Below are 24,581 nucleotides of genomic sequence, written 5' to 3'. Positions count from 1 at the left end.
TTTATTTTTGAGAAAGAGACAGAGTATGAGCAGGGAGAGACAGAGAGAGAGGGAGACACAGAATCTGAAGCAGACTCCAGGCTCTGAACTCTCAGCGCAGAGCCCGACGCAGGGCTTGAACTCATGAACCGCGAGATCATGACCTGAGCCGAAGTTGGACATTCAACTGACTGAGCCATCCAGGCACTCCCTTACCTGTTTTATTTATTCTCATTAACTTCTGTGAGCCGCTAATTATACGTGTATACAAATTTTTTCTATATGTTTATGAAATTTGAATTAAAGAGGCAAAACGAACTATATTAAAGAAACAGGAGGGCCAAAATTTTTATAGGTGCTGTCCTGGCAGGGAGATAACATGTAAAAGAGAAACATGTTTATCTGGTGGAATGATGTAAGTAGCAGGAAAAATACAGGCCTGTATAGACATTATTTAAAGGAAGAGAGAGGAAATGTACTCAATTTCTTTACAGCTATCAGCTCTGTATTTATTTTTTTTAATCTAGATACTGTTGAAAACATTATGAGTAGGTATTGATGAAAAGGTCAATGACCTTCTATAATCACAAAGTGTTATTTCAAAAGGAATTATTTTACTTTAAAAAATATCTTAGATGTTAATATTCCTTAAGAAACATTCTATTTATGTTTCCTCACCTTATGAGGAAATTCAGTTATTATTAGCTTTTCAAATATGCATAAAAATGATCTAGAAGCTTTATAATTAATATATAGTATAAATATATTGTTAAAATGCTTTAAAGGGTTATGTAGATAACAAAACATAATGTATACAATAATGAAGATAGTGCAACCTTTTAAACAAAGAAGTTTCGATTTCTGGAAGAAGAGCTGTGTAGACTCCTGCAGAAAACATGGTCGGTGTAATCACATCATTGGGGCATATTCTTGAAGATCAAGTGCTTGAATATAGTCAGCCACGGCTTCCTCAATCAGACCTATTCTACCACGAACTTCTGCTCTGCGATTATATATGAGAGCATCATCAGGCTTCAAAGACAGGGCTGTAAAAGAAAAAACATTTCAAGCTATGTTTTATGCTAACATTAGAAAATAGGCTCCTTTTTTAAAAATAAAAAATTTATAAGAAGTTTAGTGTTATTTATTTGAAAGCATTTTTCTTCAAATGTAAGTAATTATTTAGTAAGATTAAAAATATTAAATCTTTCTAAGGAAACTAACTTGGGGAACACTGTACAATGTCTTTCTTTGAAAGGCTGCCATTGTTTATGTATGGTTTCCCTAATAATTTTCTGTATCTCAGCTTACCCATGCTTTAAGCTGTTCCATAAAGGAATCAACATTGGTAGCATTAAAGATATAATATATAAAAACATTAATTCTTATGTAAGTTTACCTACACAAATAGACCTGATGACTTTCTCCTTTTGTTGTCAAAAACTAAGCATATCAACAACCCCTGTGATCTTAGCCAAAAATTACAAAACAAAAATACCTTTACTTAGGTCTCCCTCAGCTAGTTCATATTGCTTTAAACAACAGTAGAAGTGTGCTCTGTTAAAATATACTGCAGCCCAAAAGGGACAGCTTTCAACCACATATGCAAAATCTTCTTTTGCTTCTTTGTATTTCTTCAAAATTGTATTTGCAATAGCTCGATTCATGGCAGCACATTCATTTTCTGGATCAAACTTCAAAGCCTTTGAGAAGTAGTCACTGGCCTACAAAATGTGAAGATGATGGTAATTTGAATATATTTCAATTGGAAGCTATACAGTAACTTAAAGCACTTTTGCTCTTAAGTTAAAATAAGGACATTGGCATACCAAGGGGACAGAGGAAGCATTTCATCCCAAATAGGGATGATAAAGAGGTGCATTGTCTGTAGACAATGTAAAAAACAGTAATAAAAACAGCCAAAAGTCACTTTTGTTTTTGTTATCACCATGTGTTGGCAAATCTCGATAATGTCAGTGATAAAACACTACTCCTTGCTGAGGTGAAATGCTCTACTACCAACCCCTGAAATCCCACATCCCTGTACAGCACTAGAAGGCGGCAAAATATAAATTAGAAAAGAAGGTCACAACAAGATAAAATATGTTGGAAAATTAACATTTTTCATATAAAAGCAGAGTATCTAAGAGCTACAGAGGCAAATGAATTTTAAAAATAAGGTTCTAAACCATACCATTAAGGGATAAAAACTTAGTTATACTATGACAGTTGGGAAGAAGAAAGAGAGAGGAAAAAAATCAACTTGTCAAGAAGACCAAAGACTCTAGATTATTCTCTACTCATCATCAAGCTGAAAGGAACACTTCAAAGTGTGGTCTGTAGACTGGTTTTGAGGTCTTAGTTTGAGAGTCATTTGCTACAGGTCTGTAAAGAGCTTAAGTACAGAAACTAGGAGTAAACTGTCAGTAACTTCTAAAGCATTTTGACGCAGCTATGACATAAACATATTTCTAGTAACTTGTTTATATTGTCTTAGCAACATATTGATCAATAATAAATTGGAAACTTTTAAAATAGTCCTTCACCACAACTCACTTCAGATGCTGATTAGACCCCCTACTACTCAAGATAGGAGGCTCTTCTCTAATTCCATGATGGATAAAAATTTGGATCCTACTTTAAAACTTACTTCACTTAAAGGAAAAGTCATTTTTAACAATACAGACTGTTCTCCGATTTTTTACCACTCAGTTTTTCCCAACACACCACAATCTTGCTTCTCTCTATCTCCCCCTATTTTGTGAGTTCTGCTCTTGCTGAGGCTGCAGATGTCCTCAAACCCAATGGACATTTTCTAGTTCTTTTCTTTCATGACATTTCTGTGGCATGGACACTTTTGATCTTTGCTTCCTTTGTAAAATTCCCTGTCCTTGAGACAGAATGTCTCCTTGGTTTTTCTCTTACCCCTCTAATGATTTTCTCTGTCTCCTTCGCTGAACTATGTTTCTCTGTGTATTACAGGGATTCATGAGTGAAATGAAACACTGGTAGCATGGTGTCCAGGAGCCCAGACCATGGAACCAGATTTCTAGATTCAAATCCTGGCTCTACCACTTGTTGTCACCATGTCTTTGGATGAGTAACTAAAGCTCCTTTTGCCCCCAATTTTCTCATCTGTAAAATGGAAGTAACAAATAGAACTCTACTTCCAGTGCTCAATTAGTATTGTGAGGTTCATATGTAAAGTACTGAGAATGATATTCAAAACACCAATTATTTTCTATTCAATTATTACTGATAAACCATTTTTTTTCCCAGTGTCTACAAATGGAGAGACGACGTAGCCCTAAGGCAATTCTCTGTGAACTTTGCTACCTCTGATGACTTTTAAGAGGCAATTAGATCAAGATTGTGTAACCCATCTTGTTCCTGGATGGAACTATTCTATGTGGCAGATAAGTGCAGTTTAAGGATCTACTAAAATGGTGACAGAAATGACATCCTTCTCTGAAGAGCTTAAAGAGAATTCACTCCTGAACAGAAGGCTGGACTCAACAATCATCAGAAATGAGGCAAGGAAATGACTCTAAGCAGGGCCAAGACTTTCTTCAAAAAGTAATTCAGGCTTCATTTTAGTTAACCAGTAAATAATCAATAAAGCTCACACTATTCTACATCACAAAAGCATGACTTCAATCAAGTAGGAGCAAATGCTTACTTAAGCTACAATAAAATAATTCAGTAACACACAATAATGTACCTGTGAACAATATAACTTTCTATCATAGCTTCCAAAATATATTACTTAGAAAATAAAAGCCCATACATTTAATGAGGTTACTTGCAGTATAGGAGTAATAGTTATGAAGCAATTAAAGGTCAAAGACACCTACTGCAAAGATGGCCTTGATTTTTTAACAATTCATCTAATGCCATAATATCTGCAATTAAAAAGCAGATCTAGTTACTTTTTAAGTTACCCATACTTCATGATGTATGTACGTAGCTCATCCAAATGTGATTTAAAATGATTAAGTCACTAACTAATGATAAAAGAAGCCAAAACATATAATACACACACACACACACACACACACACACACACACACACACACACACGTGTATATATATATACATATATACACACATATATGTGTATACATATATATGCACATATATATTAAGTCTCTAGAGATTATTTGATCTGTTGAAGGATCCTTTTTCCTGCCCCTAAATCTTCCTTTCAGTATAGTTAGAAACAAAGTTTGAGGAGGTGGGGAGGAGGAAATAGAAGCCACTTTCTCCACAAAAAGGCTTCAAGCATACTAAAATAGCTGCATAATTACTGTCAAAGTCTGCTTAACTCTGGAGAGGGTGTGCTCTGTGAAGCCTAAGTATCCAGCATATCAGGAAAGAGGACAAAATACATTTGAAATGAAATATTCACCCAGCTAATGAGTCCCTAGTGCCAGGAAAACAGAGCCATACTTAAAAAAAATATCAAGGATCAAATACACCTTAAATCTAACTAGTTTCATACTAGTTATTAAAGGCAAGTTTAAAAGATTGGAATCTCCCTCCCGTGTGGATCTTAAACATTTATGGGAACAGAAAACTGACCTGGTCATTTTATTTATCTTTATCTCACTAACTAACTCCACAATGCAGGGAAACATTGCTAGGACCCAGACAGAGACGGTCTAAGATTGATGAAGTTTAAGGCAACTGACCTTGGCTTATCAACCTGGGAAACATTAGCCTCCCAGCTGTCCATTGAGGTCTGAGCTACAACAATCTCATTCACACCTCATAGAATTATATCTTCAATAATTCTCTGTCCCAGCATTTAGCTTCACTACTGAGGTCAATGAATCTCATCACAGGGCTTGGTGTCCAGGGTCATGATCTAACTTGGGAAAAAATAAGACCTAAATAAACCAAGGCAATGGCAGTAGAACAGAATGGAGGGCACATATCTGAGGGGAAAAAAAATCAAGAAGCAAAACTGACAGGATTAGATAACTGATGGATGAAAGAAGTTAGGAAGAGAAAGATACGGTTGATGCTGATGTCTCTACTCAGGTGACCTGATGGAAGATGACATCTTGAACTGAGAGAGGATCTATATGAAGAAGAGCTCGACAAGAGGTAGGGGATAGCGAGATCAATCCAGTTTGGGCTCTAATGTACTTGGAAAATATCCAGTTTTAGCAACTGGTGATATATATGAGTTAGGAGCTCATGACCTGAGCTGAAATCAAAAATCGGATGCTTCCCTGACTGAGCCACCCTGCCACCCACTTCCACAACCCTTTTATTCAAGGCTCTGTCTCTGCTGCTGTGACAGTGTTCTTGCCAAAATCATCAGTGACTTCCTCCATCCTCCTCTTTCTTGACCTCTCCCAGCAGCATTTGCCACAGGACACTTTTCCCTTCTTAAAGCCCATTATTCTCGAGGTATTATAATCTCCTACTTTTCTTCTCATCATCCTAGCCGGGTGCTCCCTTCTCAGTCTACTTTCTGGTATCTCCTCTCTGCTTCGCTCTTAAACACTGGTGCTACCACAGGGCTCGCTCCTCAAACCCCTCTCTCCAGCTATACTACCTGCCCAGGCGATCTCATCTCATATAGTCCCACATATATGCTTATACTGATATAACGCTTATGTGAGACTGTACTAGATGTTTGTCACTACTAATATTTTTCTTGTTTATTTTCTATTTCTCCCTCCAGTAAAAAGTAAGCTACATCAGAAAAGAAGCCTTCCTGATCTTGCTCAGCTCTGTATCCTCAGGGTTATTATTAATGCCTCACACATGGCAGGTACATCATAAGTATACGGAGGTTGAAGAGATGAAGAGCTAGTGGAATCAGAAAATATTTGCTGAACTTTTCCAGCAAAATAAAGAGAAGAACGATAGCTTTTGGTATATAAAGATGCCCCACAGGTCATTTTATTCAGGGATACGGAGGCAGTCTTGGATGTCAGAGGAGAACACTGAGGCTATAGTTCTCAGAAAATACAAGCAATAAAAACAAGTTTTTAAAATGAGTACATCATCTTAGAAGGTAAGGGTTGTGGAAAGTTCTAAGAAACACAGAGCTTGTAGTGGAAGCCTTCCTAGACCAGGTAGGCTTAGAGAGGACATTTTGCAGTCTTTTGCCATAGCATCAAGGCAAGCAGAACTTAGAAAGTTACCATGGCCCATCACCCTGCTTCCCACAAGAGGCTCTGCTGTTAGTCCAGGAAAAAGATGTATCTTGTTCAAATGTGAGTTAACAGAGAAGCAATTTGCCTGCCTTCATTGTAAAAGCCAAGGATGAAAAGTAATAGCTTAATTTTGGAAAGATTATAAAAACTCAGTAGAAAAAAAAAGTATTGTTACAATGTAGAGAAAAATTATAATGTAACATTTCAAAACGAACTAGAAAAAAATGCTAAGGGAGCAATTGTGTTTAAGAAAAAAATAAACAAATACTGAAGGATATCAGAAAAGACATGGCTAGGAAGGCATGACATAGAAATCAGATGAAAAAAAAAAATTTAAAGCCCACGGGGGATAACAGAGATGTCAGAAAACACAGGAAATATTTAGAAGAGAAATGTGAAAAAAGCAAAGAAATGCAACAGAAATTAAGAAATTAAAAAACATAAGAAAAAATAATTGATATATAGAAGTCAGAGGGCATCTTATATATAATAATTGACATTCATTCCAATGAAGAGAATAATGAAACAAAAAAAGTTTTACACTGAATTCAACAAAACTCTTCTGAAATCTGCATCTTGAAAATGCACACTGCATACTTTGACTCCAAATCATCAACTCTGAGACGTACCTTGGTAGAACCTTTTACTTAAAAACAATAACAAACGAACAAAAAAACTTTGGTTGTCATGACAAAACGAAGTCACCAATAGAAGAACAAAAATCACGTTTGCATCAGGCTTTTTGACAACAACATATAACACCAGAAAATAGTGAAATACTTAAAACATTCAAGGAAAGAACAGTGAGTCAGGACCTTAAACCCAGACATGCTACCTTAAGTTGTAAAAGCTGCAGGCAAACAGCTATGAACATTAAAAAATTCAAGGAATATTGTTCTCATGAGCCCTTTCTCGGGACTCTGCTAGAGGACCAATTTCAGGCAACTAAGAAATTAGCAGTTGGGAGGGAAACTTTGGCAAAAAGCCTGGTAATGACAACTGAGTATGCTTAACTAGAGAACAGAGGCTAAAATGTGAAATAAGGGTAACAAAATAGTGTGCAAATATTAACCCCTCTGGCAGTGGAGGAATAACGAAACTCTCAACAAAATGGGAGAATAGAGAGACACAGTGGAAAACTGGCACAAGGTGATACCATAAGCTTGAACATATTTAAGAATAAAAATAGACACTTTTTTAAAAAAAAGAATACTATTAACTAAAATCAACTAATAGATGAGAGGGAGGATTAAAGGAAGAAGAGATTAAATGGTAATCTTGTTGTTCATAGTAGAGAAACTGGAGAAATAAGAAACTAAGAGTATAGAAATATGTTTATAAAGGTAATCACTAAAGCAAAACTGAAAACCTTCCTAAATATCAGAAAACGTTTCAAAAAAATTAAATAAAGCAGACTACAGAATAAAATATTTTAAATGCAGCACACAAAAATATGACATAAAATAACAGAAGATCAAACATACTGACCATGGCAAAATGTAAATGGACTTAACCCATCTATGAAAAGCCACATATTTTCAAATTGCCATCTAAAGCAAAATCTAACTGCTGTATAAAAGAGATGCAACCCTAAAATAAAGGATTCTAAACATTGAAAATAAGAGGAAGGGCAAAGGAATATCGGGCAAAAAGCAAACCAAATGAAATCAGAGGTCACAATCTTCATATCAGATAAAAGCAAATTTATTCCAAAGAGCTAAAAGAAACAGAAGGGCATTTGTAATGCACTCACAATGCATATGTAATGTGTATGACTATCTGTACATAAAATAATAATGTAGCAGCAATATTTATAAAGCAGAAATTATAAGAGATGTAAAGAAAACTACAGAGGGCCACACTAATTTTAAGATACTTAAATAAACCTTTCTCGGTCCAACATGAACCAAATGAAAAACAAGTATGGATGTAGGCTAAATTAAAAACGTAATTTATAAGGTATATTTTATATGGATATTTTAAACTATATATCCTTATAGCATAAATTGTTTTTAGAAAAGGCCCCTGGAGTATTTAAGTTGCCATATACTAGACCACATTAAAACTCAATAAACTCTAAAATTAGAAAATATAAAAGTCCTTCTACCTAGACATTTTAACTGCCTTGTTAATTTATTATTCAGTCAAAGGGGAAATAAAATTTCAGGTGTAACATTTTAGGAAAACAAACAAACAAAAACATTGCAGACTGAAATACATAGGAAACTGCTAAAAGCAGTACTAGGGAAATGGCCTCACCTTGACAACTCACCACAATATAAAATAAAGGGTGACAATAGATGAATTGAACTTCTGACTCAAAGACAAAGAACAAAGATAAACTGAAGATAAAGAACAAAAGAGAGAATATAAATAAAAAATTAAAGTTGAGTTTGAATTATGTAAATATCAGAATAATTTGAATTATGTAAATATCATCTAATAACCCAACATTTTCATTTCAGAGACTCTGAATTACAGTCCAAAAAGATTAAGATGTCATAAAACCACAACTAACATCTTTATCTCCTTACTCCAGGTCAAGTGCTCATGTGACTGAAGTTTAGGAAAGGTAGCAATTAAGACAAGTTAGATAATCACGTCATGAAAAAAGAGTCTCAGAGGAAGTCTGAGATTTGGCTAAGTGGAGTCAAAGAGAGGATTCCAGGACAGAAGCTGGCAACAATGGATAGCCAGGCAATGGCCCATGCTTGGGGAAGTCCAGAACAATGTTTACTGGACAAGTATCGAATGGTTGATGATAATGACAAGAATAAACCCATAGAGATGTAAACATTTAATAAATAATTACAAACATTCTTATGAAAGAGAACTTAAAAAAAAAGAGCTAATGAATGATTAGCCTGTTATGTAAGGTTGCATTTTGAAACTATATATAACAAAGCATTTAGTGTCTAAAAGGCAATGTTAAGGAAAACTCCTTACCTGGGAAAACTGCCTGTGGTGAAAATAGGTATTTCCTGCATTGAAGTAAGCCAGTGAATACGTAGGATTTAGGGAAATTGCTGCTTGATAGTCTTTCATTGCATTCTGTTGTTGACCCATAAACTCGTGAATCACACCACGATTTGTTAAGAATTCTGCTGTAGTATTGATCTGCAATATAATAGTATGAGTATTTAGCATCTGGGAATAGTGTTTATCTCCAATTTCAAGTCTAAAAATGAATGTTATGAAATCTACTTGTGGGAAACTAGTAATTTTATAGTGCAGGTGAAACCCATTAGAGCAAATATTTTGAGAAATGACAGGGTATGAAGTTGATTCAAAGTCAACCCTTTGTTGATTTGGTTGCAATAAAACAAATAATCTTAGTGCTTTACTCAGTTCCTTTCCAAAAGATAGACACAGTGGTAGTGGGCGGGGGGGGGGGGCGAGGGGGAGGTTATCTGTTAAGCTGGAGAAGAAATTAAATAGTTAATATGTTTATTTGTCCTAGGTAGCAGCCATTATCTTTCAGTTCTTTCCTTTTTCTCATCTCAAAGATTACAAAATCTGCCCATTTCTACAGAAACAGAATCCAAACTCCAGAAGAAAAGAGAAAGATTTTTCTGTCACTGTATACAAAACCTAAGATTTTTATTTGCCATTTCACTACAGAAGGATTTTGGAATTTATATTGTTCTTTCTTTAGTTCCTTTGAACCCAGAACCTTATTTTATTTTTTGCATTTATTTTTTATTACAAACTAATATTTATGTCCCATGAAACTATAAATTGCATTTACTGACAAGAGTCAACATTTGTCATGAGTTTGTATTTTGTATTTTAAATGTTATTTACGTTATAAAATTGACAAACCATGATAACTCTTTAGGATTCTTCTGGAAAAAGAAAACACACAAATATCATTTTCCCTATAAGTTACTTTAAAAAGTAACCAAGAAGTTACATAACCCTATTTATTAATGGTGCTAATTTATGCCAATGATAATATAATCTAAGTGCATTTTTACCTTTATGGCAGCATTAATGTCTTGAATTGCAGCAAAATTATCACCCATCTGAAGAGAGACCACAGCTCTTCCTTCATAGGCTAAGTAGCATTTTGGATCAACTTCTATGGCAACGGTAAAGTGATTCCAAGCTTTCTGGAATTTTCCTTGGGCCTAAAATAAGGTTTCATTTACATGAAGTTAGAAATTGTCTATAACATGACAAGTTAGAAATTGTCTATAATGTGACAAATGTTTATGGTTCTAACTTAATCAGTTAAAGCCTTTAGTAAGGGCCAATTTATATTGTGCTAAATCCAAGATATTAAAAAAAAAAAAGAAGTAGATTGTACTGTGAGTGCACTCAATTGACTAAATTACCTCTGAGTATTCATACTAACATTTTAATTAATTAAAATAAATCTACTTGTCAGAGTCATCTCTTATGCCAATCTTGGAGAACACTAATGCTTCTGACAATCACCACCATGAGGTTTACTTGAGCTCCATACACACACAGGTAGGGATTGTATTTATTCCTTGGCATTGAATCTCCAGCTATACATAACATATACATAATGAAAATAACAAAATAAATGTGTTGAGAATAAACTAATAGCGTAAAACCTATTTTGACAGATTTTACCAGCATCTAGAATTTTAGAATCACTATACATATTTCATGGAAAAATGCATTCAAATCTACCAAGTATCTGTTCATACAAACCTTAGCACCAACTGGAAAATAAGAACAAAGGTTAGGAGAGGGGTGCTGTTAACTGAAAGATGTCCAAGTATTTCCAAGGGAAGACCAGCTAGCAACTAAATACCTCATCACCGTAAGGCAGTGAGCTGATAAATTCATGGAGGTCCAGAGTCTGTCCTTTATTCTCATAGGTTAAAAACCCACCTTGCCAGAAGCTGCCTCACATACACCAAACTGAGCCCAGTGACTCTTACATAAAACTAATATTTTAACTATACACTGTTCTTTAACCAGCAAATCTTCTACCTCTGCACAAATTATGTGAAAATCAACACTGTCATGACAAATTCATTTGAGAAACAAGAATAAGAATATTAAGCTGCAGACAGCCTCACAATAGGATATCTGTCATCTGTTTCTGACATCTGTTTTGGCTAACTTCTATATCGCTAGTGCTAGGCACACAGTAGAGAAATCTGTCTTTGTTGAACAAATGGTTACTCTTTCCCCTGAGCAGAAATTGGATGAACCTCTGTAACTCTTCTAAGTCCTTCCTTTCCTGACTCAATCCTCCCTCATACTGATGTTTCTCAATCTTCTTTCAGGTTGATATATACAAAGTGAGATCTTCATAAACAAAACTCTGATGTCTCTGCTTTGGTTAATTATATTAGCATTTTTAACTGGCCTGAAAGGCCTTCACCTCCAGTCATTTTCCAATTCTCTAGCCTTGTCCTACAACACTCTCTTCTTCCCGTAACATTCCATCCACTTGGGCCCTCTGTTTTTTCACAAGACTTTCTAATGGGTTGTTCACTGTGTCTTAGCCCCAATTCTTAACTCTGACTGACTACTAGTCTTTCACACTCCCTTTAATTGTTAATTTCTCAAAAAGCCCTCCCTTACCCCTTCAACAAATCTAAGTTCACTTGTTATAAGTTGTCCTAAAACACATCTTTTTCCTTTGTTGCACTTATCATAAGTATAATTGAATAATTATTCACATGATTGCTTGATACTCATCTCTCTAGTAGGCAGTAAACTCTAAAAGAAGAACCAAGTATATGTGGTTTACTGCATATCACTAGGCCTAGAGTAATTCTTATCCTATATTAGGTGCTCAGTAAAATGCCTTTTGAATGCAATGCATGACAATGTTAACACATTTCATTGGATTGCAATCAGCTCTAGCAGCTTTGGAAGTCATCCTGTCTCTTCAAACTGACTTTGCAAATTTCTACTGTGATCCAATAATGGCTAATTTTATGTTTAAGTCTCAGAGAGCAATCTTATTTTCCTTATTATAAGTTCTTGGGCACACTTCACTATAGCTGCCAATCTTAACAATCAACTCCAATGTTATTAATATTATTAGATCAGCCAAACTCATTTATTTTCAAATTAAAAAAAATCAACTGTAATTGCAGATTATTAATAAGAATTTCTGCAAATTACAATATTTTGAACATATTTGTTGTCCATTATCTAAAATTTTGAATATTGAAAAAAGATTTTAAAAAAGAGAAGAAAATTTTAATTACTCAGTTCCTCTTCATGGAATATAAAGCACACTTAGCACTTTATTCCAAGGATGTCGCTACATATTTTATTAGTGCAAATAGGTTCGTGAGTGCATGGGTCAGGTCAGTGTGTTCCAGAAACCACTCAGAGACCTGTGTAGTGACACAGAGAGTAATACTTTCCCACCTTGCTGAAAGGACAAACACCTAGTCTCTTGCCTGCCCAGTAAGTTCTCACTCACTGCCATTTGGAAGATGACCTGAATCCCTATACAGTGTTTATCTGACCCATTGTATGGCTAAAGTCAACTTCAAAACTCTCACCCATTGCTTATTCTCTCTAGCTTTTCATTAATTCAACAGGACAATAGCTCTGGGGTCCAATACAGGTTAGTGAAACAAATGTTAGCCAGGTTTGTTATATGTGAAACCCATCAGGCAAATTTCAAAAGATGTAAGTGTGGGGGTAAGGTAAGGCAGGGCACAGGTGTTAAGGAACCTCAGGTTTGAAGGGTCATCACCTCACTATGCACCAGGCCCCTGGGTGTGGTCCCCAGGCAGCCTCCCTGTGACTAATAAACCCTCGCTTCTCACTGCTGCTCTAACCTTAAGGGAAAGGTAAAATGTACATAACCAAGGAAATAACATGTATCCTAATCACCAGTAAAGGGCCAAATATATTCTTCTCCTTTTTCCAAAAGGAATTTTTATGAACTAATATGTTATTATAGAATACTACCTGTAAATTATAGCCTAAACTAATTCTGGCTTTTGTGTATGTTGGATTAATACGCAACACTTTAAGAAAGTCCTTCTGTGCTCGTTTGGTAGCTCCATCATGGCCGTATTCCATGTAAGAATTTCCCCGTCCAACATAAGCATCCAGAAAACATGGATCAATTTTAAGAGCCCAGGTGAAGAAATCAACAGCTTCTTCAAACTCCTTATTTCTGAAAATAAATGAAAATATTGATGCTTTCTGATGAATTTTCTAAGTGCTTTTCTGTATATAATTTACCCATGAAGATTTGCATTGACGCTTATAAAAAAATTTTTCATTTTTATTATCCATCATAGGAAGTGAGTACATGAGTTCATATGACCTAAGGAAGACTGACAGGGTCTTTGAAGTTTTTGGTGAAAGGAAAAAGGCAGAATATGTTGGGATGATATTCTAAAGTTCTTTTTTCAGAACTATACAAGTATGAATGGCATTCCCGAACTTGTTTTTAACAGCTATCAGTGACCAGTACAGAAAAACATGCACTATTAATGATGAAAATACACTATTTAAATCAGATTAAAATAAATGTATTTATGTATTTCACGTTTCCTTATACAATGAAAGGAACCAAATTTTTATCACATGGCAGGCCTATATCAGATCTTCTATAAAGGGAAATGCTTTCTTTATGACACCAGGAAAGGAGAAAAGAAAAAAAAAAGTGAAATGCGTTCATTTTATTAACTTGTGAACACATGTGAATAAATGATAACTCTATCTCTCGTCCCTAATTATTCTCTTGTGGTAGGATGAGAGCTAGTAAAATAATCAAATATTTGTTCGTGGGCAGATATAGTCACTTTTCCATCATATATGCATATCTAATAATTATATTCAGTCTCTAGAATGAGGGAGCTAACACTGAGTAACTTCTTACCTACCACGTACTGTCCTAATTGCATTACCTATGCTATTTCACTTAATGCCTCCAACAATTCTTAAGCTAGTTATAATTTTCTACATTTTGTAGATGAAAAGGAAATGGCTCAGAAAAGTCTGTGCGCAGTAAATAGCATAGTGACGTTCAACAGTGTACAATATCTAGGATTCAGACTTGGGTAAACCATAACCTCAAACGTCACACTTTTTCATGTGGTCATCTCTGCTCACATTCTTTGCTTTAAATCTACCTGCTGTTGGTGCACAAGATCTGATATCTCAACAGTGTAGTCAGAAGAAAGCTCAGACCTAAACCTGAATGTGTAAATTAATATTAATTTTTCAAAATTGTTCTGAAGAGCAAATGAGCACGTGTGAAAACCACTGAGCAAAGAAACCCTCAATAAAGATGGCCATCTTTCTCCCAGCCTCTTCTTCATTACTTCTCAAAACGGTCTCAAAATTTAACAAGATGCACCACTACTTTACTAATTTTTCCTTCATAAAATACATGGAGCCCAGGGAAACTATTCTAGAGACTGTCATCTCCTAGATATTACTCAGGAATATCTCTTTATAGTGTTCCCCAAACTTCAGCCCCTCCTTTGTGACAGCTGCCCTATGTTCTACCTACGCTATCATTTACTGAACATTTTTCTTTAGGCCAAATCACTGTTTTTTACTTAACTCAATTTATTTTTTTTTAATGTTTATTTTTGAGAGAGAGAGAGAGAGAGACAGCATGAGTGGGGTAGGGGCAGAGAGAGAGGAAGACACAATGTGAAGCAGGCTGTAGGCTCCGAGCTGTCAGCACAGAGCCTGACTCACAAACTCACAAACTCACTCAAACTCACAAACTGTGAGATCATGACCTGAGCCAAAGTCAGACGCTTAACCGACTGAGCCACCCAGGCACCCCTTAACTCAATTTATTTTAAAAGACAACTTAATTTCAATCCCATAAGTAGAAAATTAATATTTTATACCATAAATAGAAAGCAACTGTAAAAATAAATAGCTATTGGAGTTGGATACTATGGTCTGTAGAAAACTGAACCTGAGTTCTATTACAAAGTGTTGGGAAGTTGTTAAGACTAGATTTTGGCTGAGACTTTCCCCTTGATGTATTCAAAAGGTTTGAGAAAGAATTCAGTTTGAGGCTGAAAAGCAATTCAGTTTCTCACAACGTGATTCAATATTGTTTAATGCCTAAGCCATGAAGAATAATTGTGGTACTTAGGATATTTGCTGCATGTTTTGGCAAACACTCCCCAAACATGGGGCATCAGGTGTTCTGTCAGAAGATCATACAAGAATCAACAGTGAAATACCAGGAAGCTAGCTAGTCCTTCCTTCTAGTATAGGCAGGCAAAAGTGAACATTCACATACATGAGTCAGTTGGTACCCACTGAGTTCTCTCTGTGGATTGTTACTAAGAAAACACAGGTTCACTTCCCTCAGTAGTTTACAGTGAAATTGTGCTTCTCTCCTGATTACTGGCACTATTGGAAAGGTAAAAGTTCACTGAATATAGGGTAACAATGCCTGAGGCTTCAGTCTCACTGCTTACAGGAATCATTCTAAAAGTGGATAATGCATTCTGTTTTCCTTTGTACCTCTCAATCCCCTTGACCTATTTTGCCCATTCCCCATCCCTGTCCTTTCTGGAAACCACCAATTTGTTTTCTGTAGTTAGGAGTCTGTTTCTGTTTTTGTTTGTTTGCTCATTTGTTTTGTTTTTTAACTTCCACATTTGTCATTCTCTGCCTGATCTATTCGACTTAGCATAATACTCTCTAGGTCCATCTATGTTGTTGCAAATGGCATTCTTTTTTATGGCTGAGTAATTCCAGTGTGTGTGTGTGTGTGTGTGTGTGTGTGTGTGTGTGTACCACATATTCTTTATCCATTCATCTATTGAAGGGCATTTGGGTTACCTCCATATCTTGGTTATTGTAAATATGCTTCAATAAACATAGGGCTGCACAGATCTTTTCAAATTAATGTTTTTGTTTTCTTTGGGTAAAGTAATGGAATCACTGGATCATATGGTATTTCTATTTTTAATTTTTTAAGGAAATTCCTTAATGTTTTCCACACTGGTTGCACCAATTTACATTCTAAACAGTGCACCATGAGGGTTCCCTTTTGTCCACATCCTCGCCAACACTTGTTATTTCTTGTCTTTTTGGTACTAGCCATTCTGACTGGTGTGAGGTAATCTCTCATTGTGGTTTTGAGTTGCATGTCCCTGATGATAAGTGATGTTGAACATCTTTTCATGTACCCTTTGGCATCTGTATGTTTTCTTTGGAAAAATATCTATGCAAGTTCCCTATTTTTGATCTAATTATTTGGGGGAGGGAGGGGTTGGCGTTGAGTTGTATAAATTCTTTATATATATTAGATATTAACCCCTTATCAGATATTTCTTTTGAGAGAGAGAGAGAGAGCATGAGCTGGGGAGGGGCAGAGAGAGAGAGAGAGAGAATCTCAAGCAGGCTCTGCACTGTCAGCACAGAGCCTAACTAGGGGCTTGAACCCACAAACTGTGAGAGTATACCTGAACAGAAATCAAAAGTCAGATGCCTAACTAACTGAGCTACCCAGGTGTCCCTAAACTAACAAATTTTAAAAGAAAAAATGAGGCAATAAATCAAAGCTATTTTTCTATACCTATCTAGTTACCAGCCCTAAAGTTTAATGAGCACCTAGTCTATTCAGGCTAAGTAAATAATTATTAAAGCTTAAAGCTGGAAAGGAACTTTGAAAGACACCTCGCAAGTTCTTCAAAGCTGACAATGACTAAAAATTAAGTCCAGAGGAGGTGGACAGTGCCAAAACCAGAGGCTTCCCAGAGACAGAAAAAGAAATGACACAGATACCACTATAGACATAGCAATTTCATTTTTCTGAAGATGTGAATATCACACAATATCCTAGATTGAAGCTCTTGTTAAATAATCACATGTAGTTAAACAATTGGGAAACAATAGTAAACAACTGGTAGAGTATCTATGTTATATCAGGATACATATTAATCAAGACATAAATTGTTAAGCATCAATTACAAATATATATAAAAGTATATTAAATTAGTTTTTCTAAAATAAAATGTGCTTTTATAAATTTAAAAATAACGTGATCACTGGGGAAGATGCATGATTTTCATTACAATGTCCATAACTATGGACCATGTGCTGAGTGTGCAGGTGAGGCCACAGACACCAAGGTCCACTGCATTTTCAAATTAATCACATACGTGACCAGATGTGCACTACTGAGTTGTACAAATAAATCATAAATACCTCCCCAAACTAAAGAATGTGGTTTGCAGAGTCCAGGATTCAAAAACATTTTATGCAAATGTAAGAATAGGAAAATAAATGTGCCTGAGTAAAAAGTGGATAGGATATATAATTCTGAGTAAATCAGGCTTTCTCTGTGCCATTTTTTTTTTTAATCTGAAGGTGGCTTTCTCAAAGAGATCTAAAAATTAACTCTACCATAACACTCTTAGTGACCAAATTGGACAACAAGTAGGATATTCAGCCTAAGGAATGTTGTCTCCTAGCAACGACAAGAGTGAGAGCCAGAGATATACAAAGGCATACTTCAAAAGTCTGCAACCCCATGAGTTCAAAGATCAAAGTCCTAAAATTTAAAGATTTATTCCTTTTTCTTTTTTTTGAATTTTCCAAATGAAAAAACTTTTACTTTCCCCGCTAGAAGACATCAATAATGAATCTCAATACTTAGAAACCATGCTGCTGTGGTAAAAGTATGTTATGGCATACCTTGAAAAGCAAAAATATGTTTCCTGAAATAAATACAACCAATCACTAAACATTCCTTATTGCCAAATTCAGTAAAACTGAAACCACATGGAATTGGGACTGTTGAGTTATCAGGGCTTTACTGTTGATTTAAATTCTACTTTTATTAAAGGACAATAGAGATTCCAGTCGGCTGATGAAAGTTGGGTTATTTGGAATTGCAAAGCAGTATCAGCTTAAGGAGGCTCTACCATATAGACTCAGTGATTACATTTCATAAAAGAGATCGGGGACTGACAGAGAGAGAACTTTACTGTCTCTAATAGTTGCTAAACATAGGAATGAGGTTAGGAAAAATTTTGGAGTCTTTTTTTTTTAATTTTAAGAGAATACAATGACCTCAGACATTTTTGGTCTGCACTCACCCACCAAAACAAACACATCAGTCATCACTAGTCCATCTCTCTTTAAGAATGACAATTACCTAAAGAGATGGGTTATGCAAAGGTTGCTGGATTAACACAGACAGTGGTGTGACTATGTTTTGCTGTCTATAGAAAAATAAATGCTTTTTAACTCAGTGATGCCTTTCACAAGTACCAGTTATTAGATTACTATATTTGTTAAAAAAAAAAAAAAGTCTTACTCTCACAGGGAAATGTAGCTGTACTACCTATGTCCTAAAGGGAAAAACAGAATGTTGATTTCCTAAATAATTCAAACTGTATGCTATTCTCTAAATTGGATATTTACACAGCTTAGTCTACATAATTTATGAATATCCTAATTTCCCTTCCAATTAATTGCTATTGTTTCATGAAAAATAATGCTGTAAACTATTACTTACTCAAATACATTTTATTCCACATTAAAACCTTCATGTGTGAACCTCTATGCTTTTAAAAGCAAAATGACTAGAAATTAATTTTTAGATGCTAAATGTATATGTAGAAACACTATAGTTAACAAAATATATCTACTCTAATACTATCTAAGTTTTTTTCAGTGTTTATTTTTTAGAGAGAGAAAGACAGAGAGTGTGAGTGGGGTAGGGGCAGAGAGAGAGGGAAACACAGAATCTGAAACAGGCTCCAGGCTCCGAGCTGTTAGCTCAGAGCCCTATGGGGTCTCAAACTCACAAACCGTGAGATCATGACCTGAGCCGAAGTCAGACACTTAACTGATTAAGCCACCCAGGTACCCCCAATACTATCTAAGTTATTAACTGATCACCATCTGTATTTTAGCCTACGCAACTGCTCTTTTCTCCCCTTCTATAACTTACTTATTTTTATAATATCCCCAGAAACAGGTAACAATGTTTTAGTAATATGGGGTTTTTTTTTTTGCAGATTTTATTGTATTTTGTGGATATTTACTGGTATTATTGTAATTGGTTTTAGATTTAGAACTATGTTTTCTAAATGCAAAATATTCTTGAAAATGTATTACTTTTTGAAATCACCCTCTCTTCCAAGAAACATGCTTTTTAAAAGCTAGTTCCATTTTATGAACAAAATTAATTAATTTGATTTTATTTTTAGCTATTTCAAGCTATGCATGATTTTATTACTTGGTTATTACCAAGGTCCTGTCCTGGGGTGTAGCAGGTGGGTACCGCAATGCCATGATACAGGTATTTTCTTGCAGACTTGGCTAAATCACTTATTGGAAGGTAGAAGGGTGCTAATGACACATTCAGGTGTGCCCCCCACTACTTTATAGGGAGTCTTTGTGTCTCTCCCCATTTTTGTACTCTGTTACTTCCACAACATTTTCCTCTGTTTCTTCTATTCTTCTATCATTACCATAAATTTGTTGGTCCTACCTGCTTTCATGTCAACATACATTGCACTCCGTACCTGTGATGGCACATGGCAGTGGCTTGACAAAGGCTCACATTAGTCTTGCTTATCAGCGCAGCTTGTTTAAAATCCTGAAACAGTTTTACAGGGCTTTGTTAATTTTGCAACATGATCTTCTGTGCTTTCTTAAACTTCTTTCTAACTTTGATTCTACCATGAACATACTTAACACAAGCATTAAAAATATACATCTTCCTGAAACTTTTTTTTTTCCTTTTAGTATCACAGCTAGTGAGAATCGATGGAGCAGAGGAAACCCATAACTGAAAACTCACTCGGAATCTTATGCTACTAGTCTCCACTTTCCTTGTGGTTTTGCCCTGATGTGTGTAAGGAGATATTTCATTCGCTTTCTTTTAATTGTTTTTTGTTTTTGTTTTTGTTTTCTGAGTGCACATCACCAGAAACATCCTCATCTAGATAGAAAGAGAAATTCACTTGGAGACAAGCTTTGGCAATACATGTCCATAAGACAAGCAGATACTCAGGCCCAGTTAAAGCATATAACTGGGCCTTTCATGTGGATTAGCTAAGGCTACTCCTACCTTTGGAATCCACACTTCTGGGAAGGAGTGTATCATTTTGTCCAGGAATCCTAGAAGCCTCCTGAGAGGGAGCAATGTAAACTCTAACCCCACGATTTTGAGTTAGAGAAGTCAGCTAGGATAGACCTGAATGACCCTGGGGAAGAGGTTGTTAAGAGAATTAAAAGTGCTAAATCTGATGCTGTGGCCCTAACGTTGTCCTCTAGTAGGTGCTGGAGATGGACTAAGCTTAACAGATCGTCTCCCTGTCCTTCTCTGTTCCCCCTTTTCTATCTCCTTCCCATCTTTCTTCCACAAACCTTCCAGGGCTGTGCCAGAGGGAGGAAGCTGGCTGTCTTTTGAGGATAGAATGAGTTTTCTGCAAATACTGGGGTGAAAGATGGAGTAGTGGGGTCAAATGAGCATTCTGCGATCCTACTGGGGGAGGAAGGTATTAGTCACCGAGACCAACCCGCGAATGTGGACTCCCCACTTAGATTCCTGAAGTAAATTTTGATACCAAATGGAAATATTTGGGAGAAAATAAGAAAGTCATTGTCTAATCAAATATAATCTAATCAAATATGCTGGTAGCTAACTCCTCTAGAAGGATCATTTGGCTAAAATAGAGGCAAATTTGTTAAGTGTGGGATTTGTTTAAATGTTCCTATTAATTTGAGGAGTTGTGGGGAGTGATCATAAACCTAAAAGGTTGAGAATACCAATTTCCGTTTTGTAATCAGATAAAATTTATAAATGTCAACCTGACTTTATATATATAACCATTATTACACTATATGGTAATTAGACATTAATGATCAGCAATAGACATAAATGATGACTGTTAGCATTACTCAAAATAAAGCTATCAGCATTTTTATTATTTTTCTCATCTGCATTAATCTTTTCTTTAATATGGAGATCATAAATAACAAACCACAACAACTCATTTTTCACAAAGCAAAGTCCCAACTCTCATTCCCTCCACTGATTCGAGTTTATTTGTAAAGACCTTCACCCACACTGTCTTGCTTTCTGTGTCAGAGGGTGGACTGGGACCTCATTCGTTCCTGTCTCTTCTGGATACCTGCTCCATCATAGTCCTGCTGTTTTCTGTATCTTTAATCTTTGTCTCACTGCCCCACCCTAACGTGCCTTCCCTCAATCCTCCCACTATCAAACTACGCATGCCCTGTCATTCTAGTTCTTGTCCTTGAAAGAACATCTCCTTGAAAGCATGGTCAACACCAATGGCTGCCATGTCTCCACATTCCCTCAACTTCTACTTGTTGTTTAATAAGGCCAATTTGAGGGGTGCCTGTGTGGCTTAGTTGGTTGAGTGTCCAACTTCAGCTCAGGTCATGATCTCATTGTTCGTGAGGTCGAGCCCCGTGTTGGGCTCTGTGCTGACAGCTCAGAGCCTGAAGCCTGCTTCAGATTCTGTGTCTCCCTCTCTCTCTGCCTTACTCTGCTCGTTCTCTGTCTCTCTCTCTTAAATATACATAATAAACATTAAAAAAATTAAGAAAAAAATAAGGCCAATTTTATTTTGTAATTTGTAAACTGCCTCTAAAGACATTTGTTGTTTATTTATTTTTAGTCTTATCAAAGCAACCCGTGTATACAGTGTATAGGGTCTAATAAAACTAAAAAGCTTACAGTGACCTTCTGTTCCCCCTCTCCTTACTTGATTCCCACTCCCCAGAGGCAATTCTTTTTACAACTTGCTGTTTTTTGTTTTGCTATTTACCTTCCAATTTCTAAATAACATGAGTATCCTATCAGGTTTAACTTCCACCAGAGGATAATACTTAGCTATCTTACACCATCGCTCCATGCACCTCACACCTCCTGCCACCATCCCATATACCTATGGCCATGCATTTGCTGGTTTCAGTCTCTGTTTTACTTCACTCAAGTGTAGGAACCTTGGCTACTCATTTATTTTTAAGTTTGAGGTATTAAAATCTTGAGTAGTAGTTTGGAGTGCCATGAACAACTCTTTTCCACTATCTTGAACTTTGTGGAATTATATATTTTTTATTCCTTTACTGTCTTCCTGGTAGGTTTTCAAGAGGACAAAGGGATAAACAAATGTTCTTAATCCAACCAGCTTAACTATTAACTTCCTAAACAATGCCAGTCTAAATGCTGCATTCTACTTCCTGGTCAACGTGTTCTTATGAAGGTCATACAACTTTCAATTAACTAATAAGTTTTCAGTACTCATCCTACTTAACCTCACTATTAATCAATTACTCCCACTAAAAAATTTTCCCTGGGCAGTTTTAAGACTGTTTCTCTTGCTTGTTTTATTTAGCCATCTTAATATTAAAAGTCATATACTTTCACTGGGTTTTTTTCAACTTGCATTTTTTAATTTAGTTTTTAAATTAATTTTTTTACTTTACATGAAGAAAAAACTTTTTTCTTGTTTTTACTTTTAATTAGTGGCTGCAGGGCATGCTTTTTTCCTAGACTTTTACCTATTTATATCATTTAAAGTATATTTCTTATAGCCAGAATATAGTTGGGGCTTTTTAAAAATTCCAATCTGATATTCTCATTATTTTAATTGGCACATTTTGCCCATTTCCATTTAATGTAATATCTGATATGATTAGATTCAGGTCTATGATTTTATTATTTGTTTTCTGCTGGTTTTCTCTGCTTTCTGTCCCTTTGTTTTCCCTTTCTAGACTTATTTTGATTTATTTTAAGTTTTTAAACATTGGATTTTAATTAATCTATGGTCTTTTTTGCTAAGGAGGCCACATTTGGGCAGAAACTGAAATGAAAGCAAGATAGGCACCACAGACAGATCAGTGGGAAGAGTGTTCGTGCTTGCTTAGGGAATAGCTTGTGTGAGGGCTCTGAGGCAGGAAGGGAGCCTGCCATTTCCAAGCAAAAGCAAAAGGCCAGAGTGGAGTGACTTGCGTGAAGAAAAGAAGAGCATTTGACCATGAAGGCAGATCAATGGGCAACAGTCAGACCATGTAGGGTCTTGGCTGGCCATAGTCAAGGATTCATATTTTATGCTCAATGTGATGGGAAGCCATTGGAAGGTTTTGAACAAAGGAATAACTTGATCTTCTTTATGTTTTTAAGAGGTCTCTCTGGCTGCTGTGTGAAGAACAGCATGTAGAGGAACAAGAGCAAAAGCAGAAAGGCAATTAAGAAGCTACTACAGGAGTCCAGGGAAGAGATGGCAAAGGCCTGAATTGGGAGGACAGCAGTGGCAAAAATGAGAAGTGATGAATTCAAAATATGCTTTGACAGTAGAGCTGATTGGACTTGCTCATGAGTTAGATGTGGGGTAAAGAAAGAGAAGGGTCCAGAATGATTCCCCTGAGACCATGAGGTCCTCAAGAACTGGAACTCTGGTCTTCCTGATTCCCAAGGCTTCAATGCCAATGCCAGTACCCTGCTTTTTCAGAGAGAACATAGGATTTGGAATCAAGAAAGATCGGAGCTCAAATCTTGCCCCAGTACTTCTTAGTTGAAAGATTTTATTAAGTACTAAATAAATACGTACTTGTTAAATAACACGGGTCCTATATTAAATTCTCCAGCAGCTGAGGTATTTTGCTCCCAACCCCTACTGTCCTCACTTGCTCCACCCCAACACTGGTGCCCAGAGTTCCAGAGCTTACTTGCCTACTCCAAAGAAGTGATGGAGCTCTACCTACCTGAGAGAATTCTGAATGGTGTATCTCAAAACCAAAACCTGAAGGAGTTCAAATCTTGAAACTGCATTTCAACACAGTATAAATTGCCTAGAATAAGGTTTCTCAGGCACTTCCTTAACAATAAGTAATTCTGGGGGGGGGGGGGGGGAGGGGGGCAGAATCTCAAAAGATGGCTCCCAGGCATAGGAAAATAATATAAGCCATGTCTGGAGGTGAAAAAATTAGGGACCACTCCACTCCATATTATTCTGTTGTGGTTCTTCAGACACACAAAAGCAAAACTGCCACTATTTAACTACAACCCTCAAATTGCTATTTAATTTTTGCCTCATATCAATTCCAAAATTAATTTAAAACAGAAAATACAAATAAGATAAAAATGATAATAGTGAATTTTGTTTAAATATAACTAATAATTATTTTTTTAATTTTTTAATGTTTATTTTTGAGAGGGAGAGACAGAGAGAGACAGAGAGCCAGACAGAGCACAAGCAGGGGAGGGGCAGAGAGGGAGGGAGACAGAGAACCCGAAGCAAGCTCTGAGCTGTCAGCACAGAGCTCGACGCAGGGCTGGAACTCATGAACCGCGAGATCATGACCTGAGCCGAAGTCGGAGGCTTAACCAACTGAGCCACCCTGGTGCCCCAATAATTAATTATTAAAATACATTTTAAACCACCTGTTTTTCTTCTGATACACTACAGATGCTATCTTCCATTGCAATTCTGA

At 36.1% G+C, this 24,581-nt stretch overlaps 1 protein-coding gene across 5 annotated transcripts in view; it reads right to left on the bottom strand.

The window, feature by feature from the left end:
• Positions 1-302: 302 nt before the first annotated feature.
• TTC6 (tetratricopeptide repeat domain 6) overlaps positions 303-24,581 on the bottom strand; it is a 198,148-nt gene continuing 173,869 nt past the window's right edge. For 4 of the 5 annotated variants that reach the window (XM_042989590.1, XM_042989588.1, XM_042989587.1 and 1 more), the window contains exons 27-32: positions 19,637-19,710; positions 13,074-13,284; positions 10,130-10,282; positions 9,099-9,269; positions 1,478-1,703; positions 303-1,025 (exon numbers count right to left, since the gene is read on the bottom strand). In XM_042989590.1, coding sequence (XP_042845524.1) covers positions 889-1,025; positions 1,478-1,703; positions 9,099-9,269; positions 10,130-10,282; positions 13,074-13,284; positions 19,637-19,710 — 972 coding nt within the window. In that variant the 3' untranslated portion in view covers positions 303-888. Of the gene's footprint in view, positions 1,026-1,477; positions 1,704-9,098; positions 9,270-10,129; positions 10,283-13,073; positions 13,285-19,622; positions 19,711-24,581 lie in introns of those variants that run through there. The other variant, XM_042989591.1, reaches the window with a different exon arrangement.

This window comes from Panthera tigris, chromosome B3, assembly GCF_018350195.1.
Source record: "Panthera tigris isolate Pti1 chromosome B3, P.tigris_Pti1_mat1.1, whole genome shotgun sequence".
NCBI lineage: Eukaryota > Metazoa > Chordata > Mammalia > Carnivora > Felidae > Panthera > Panthera tigris.
Note: the sequence above shows the minus strand (reverse complement) of the source record. Positions and strands in the feature narration are given on the sequence as shown.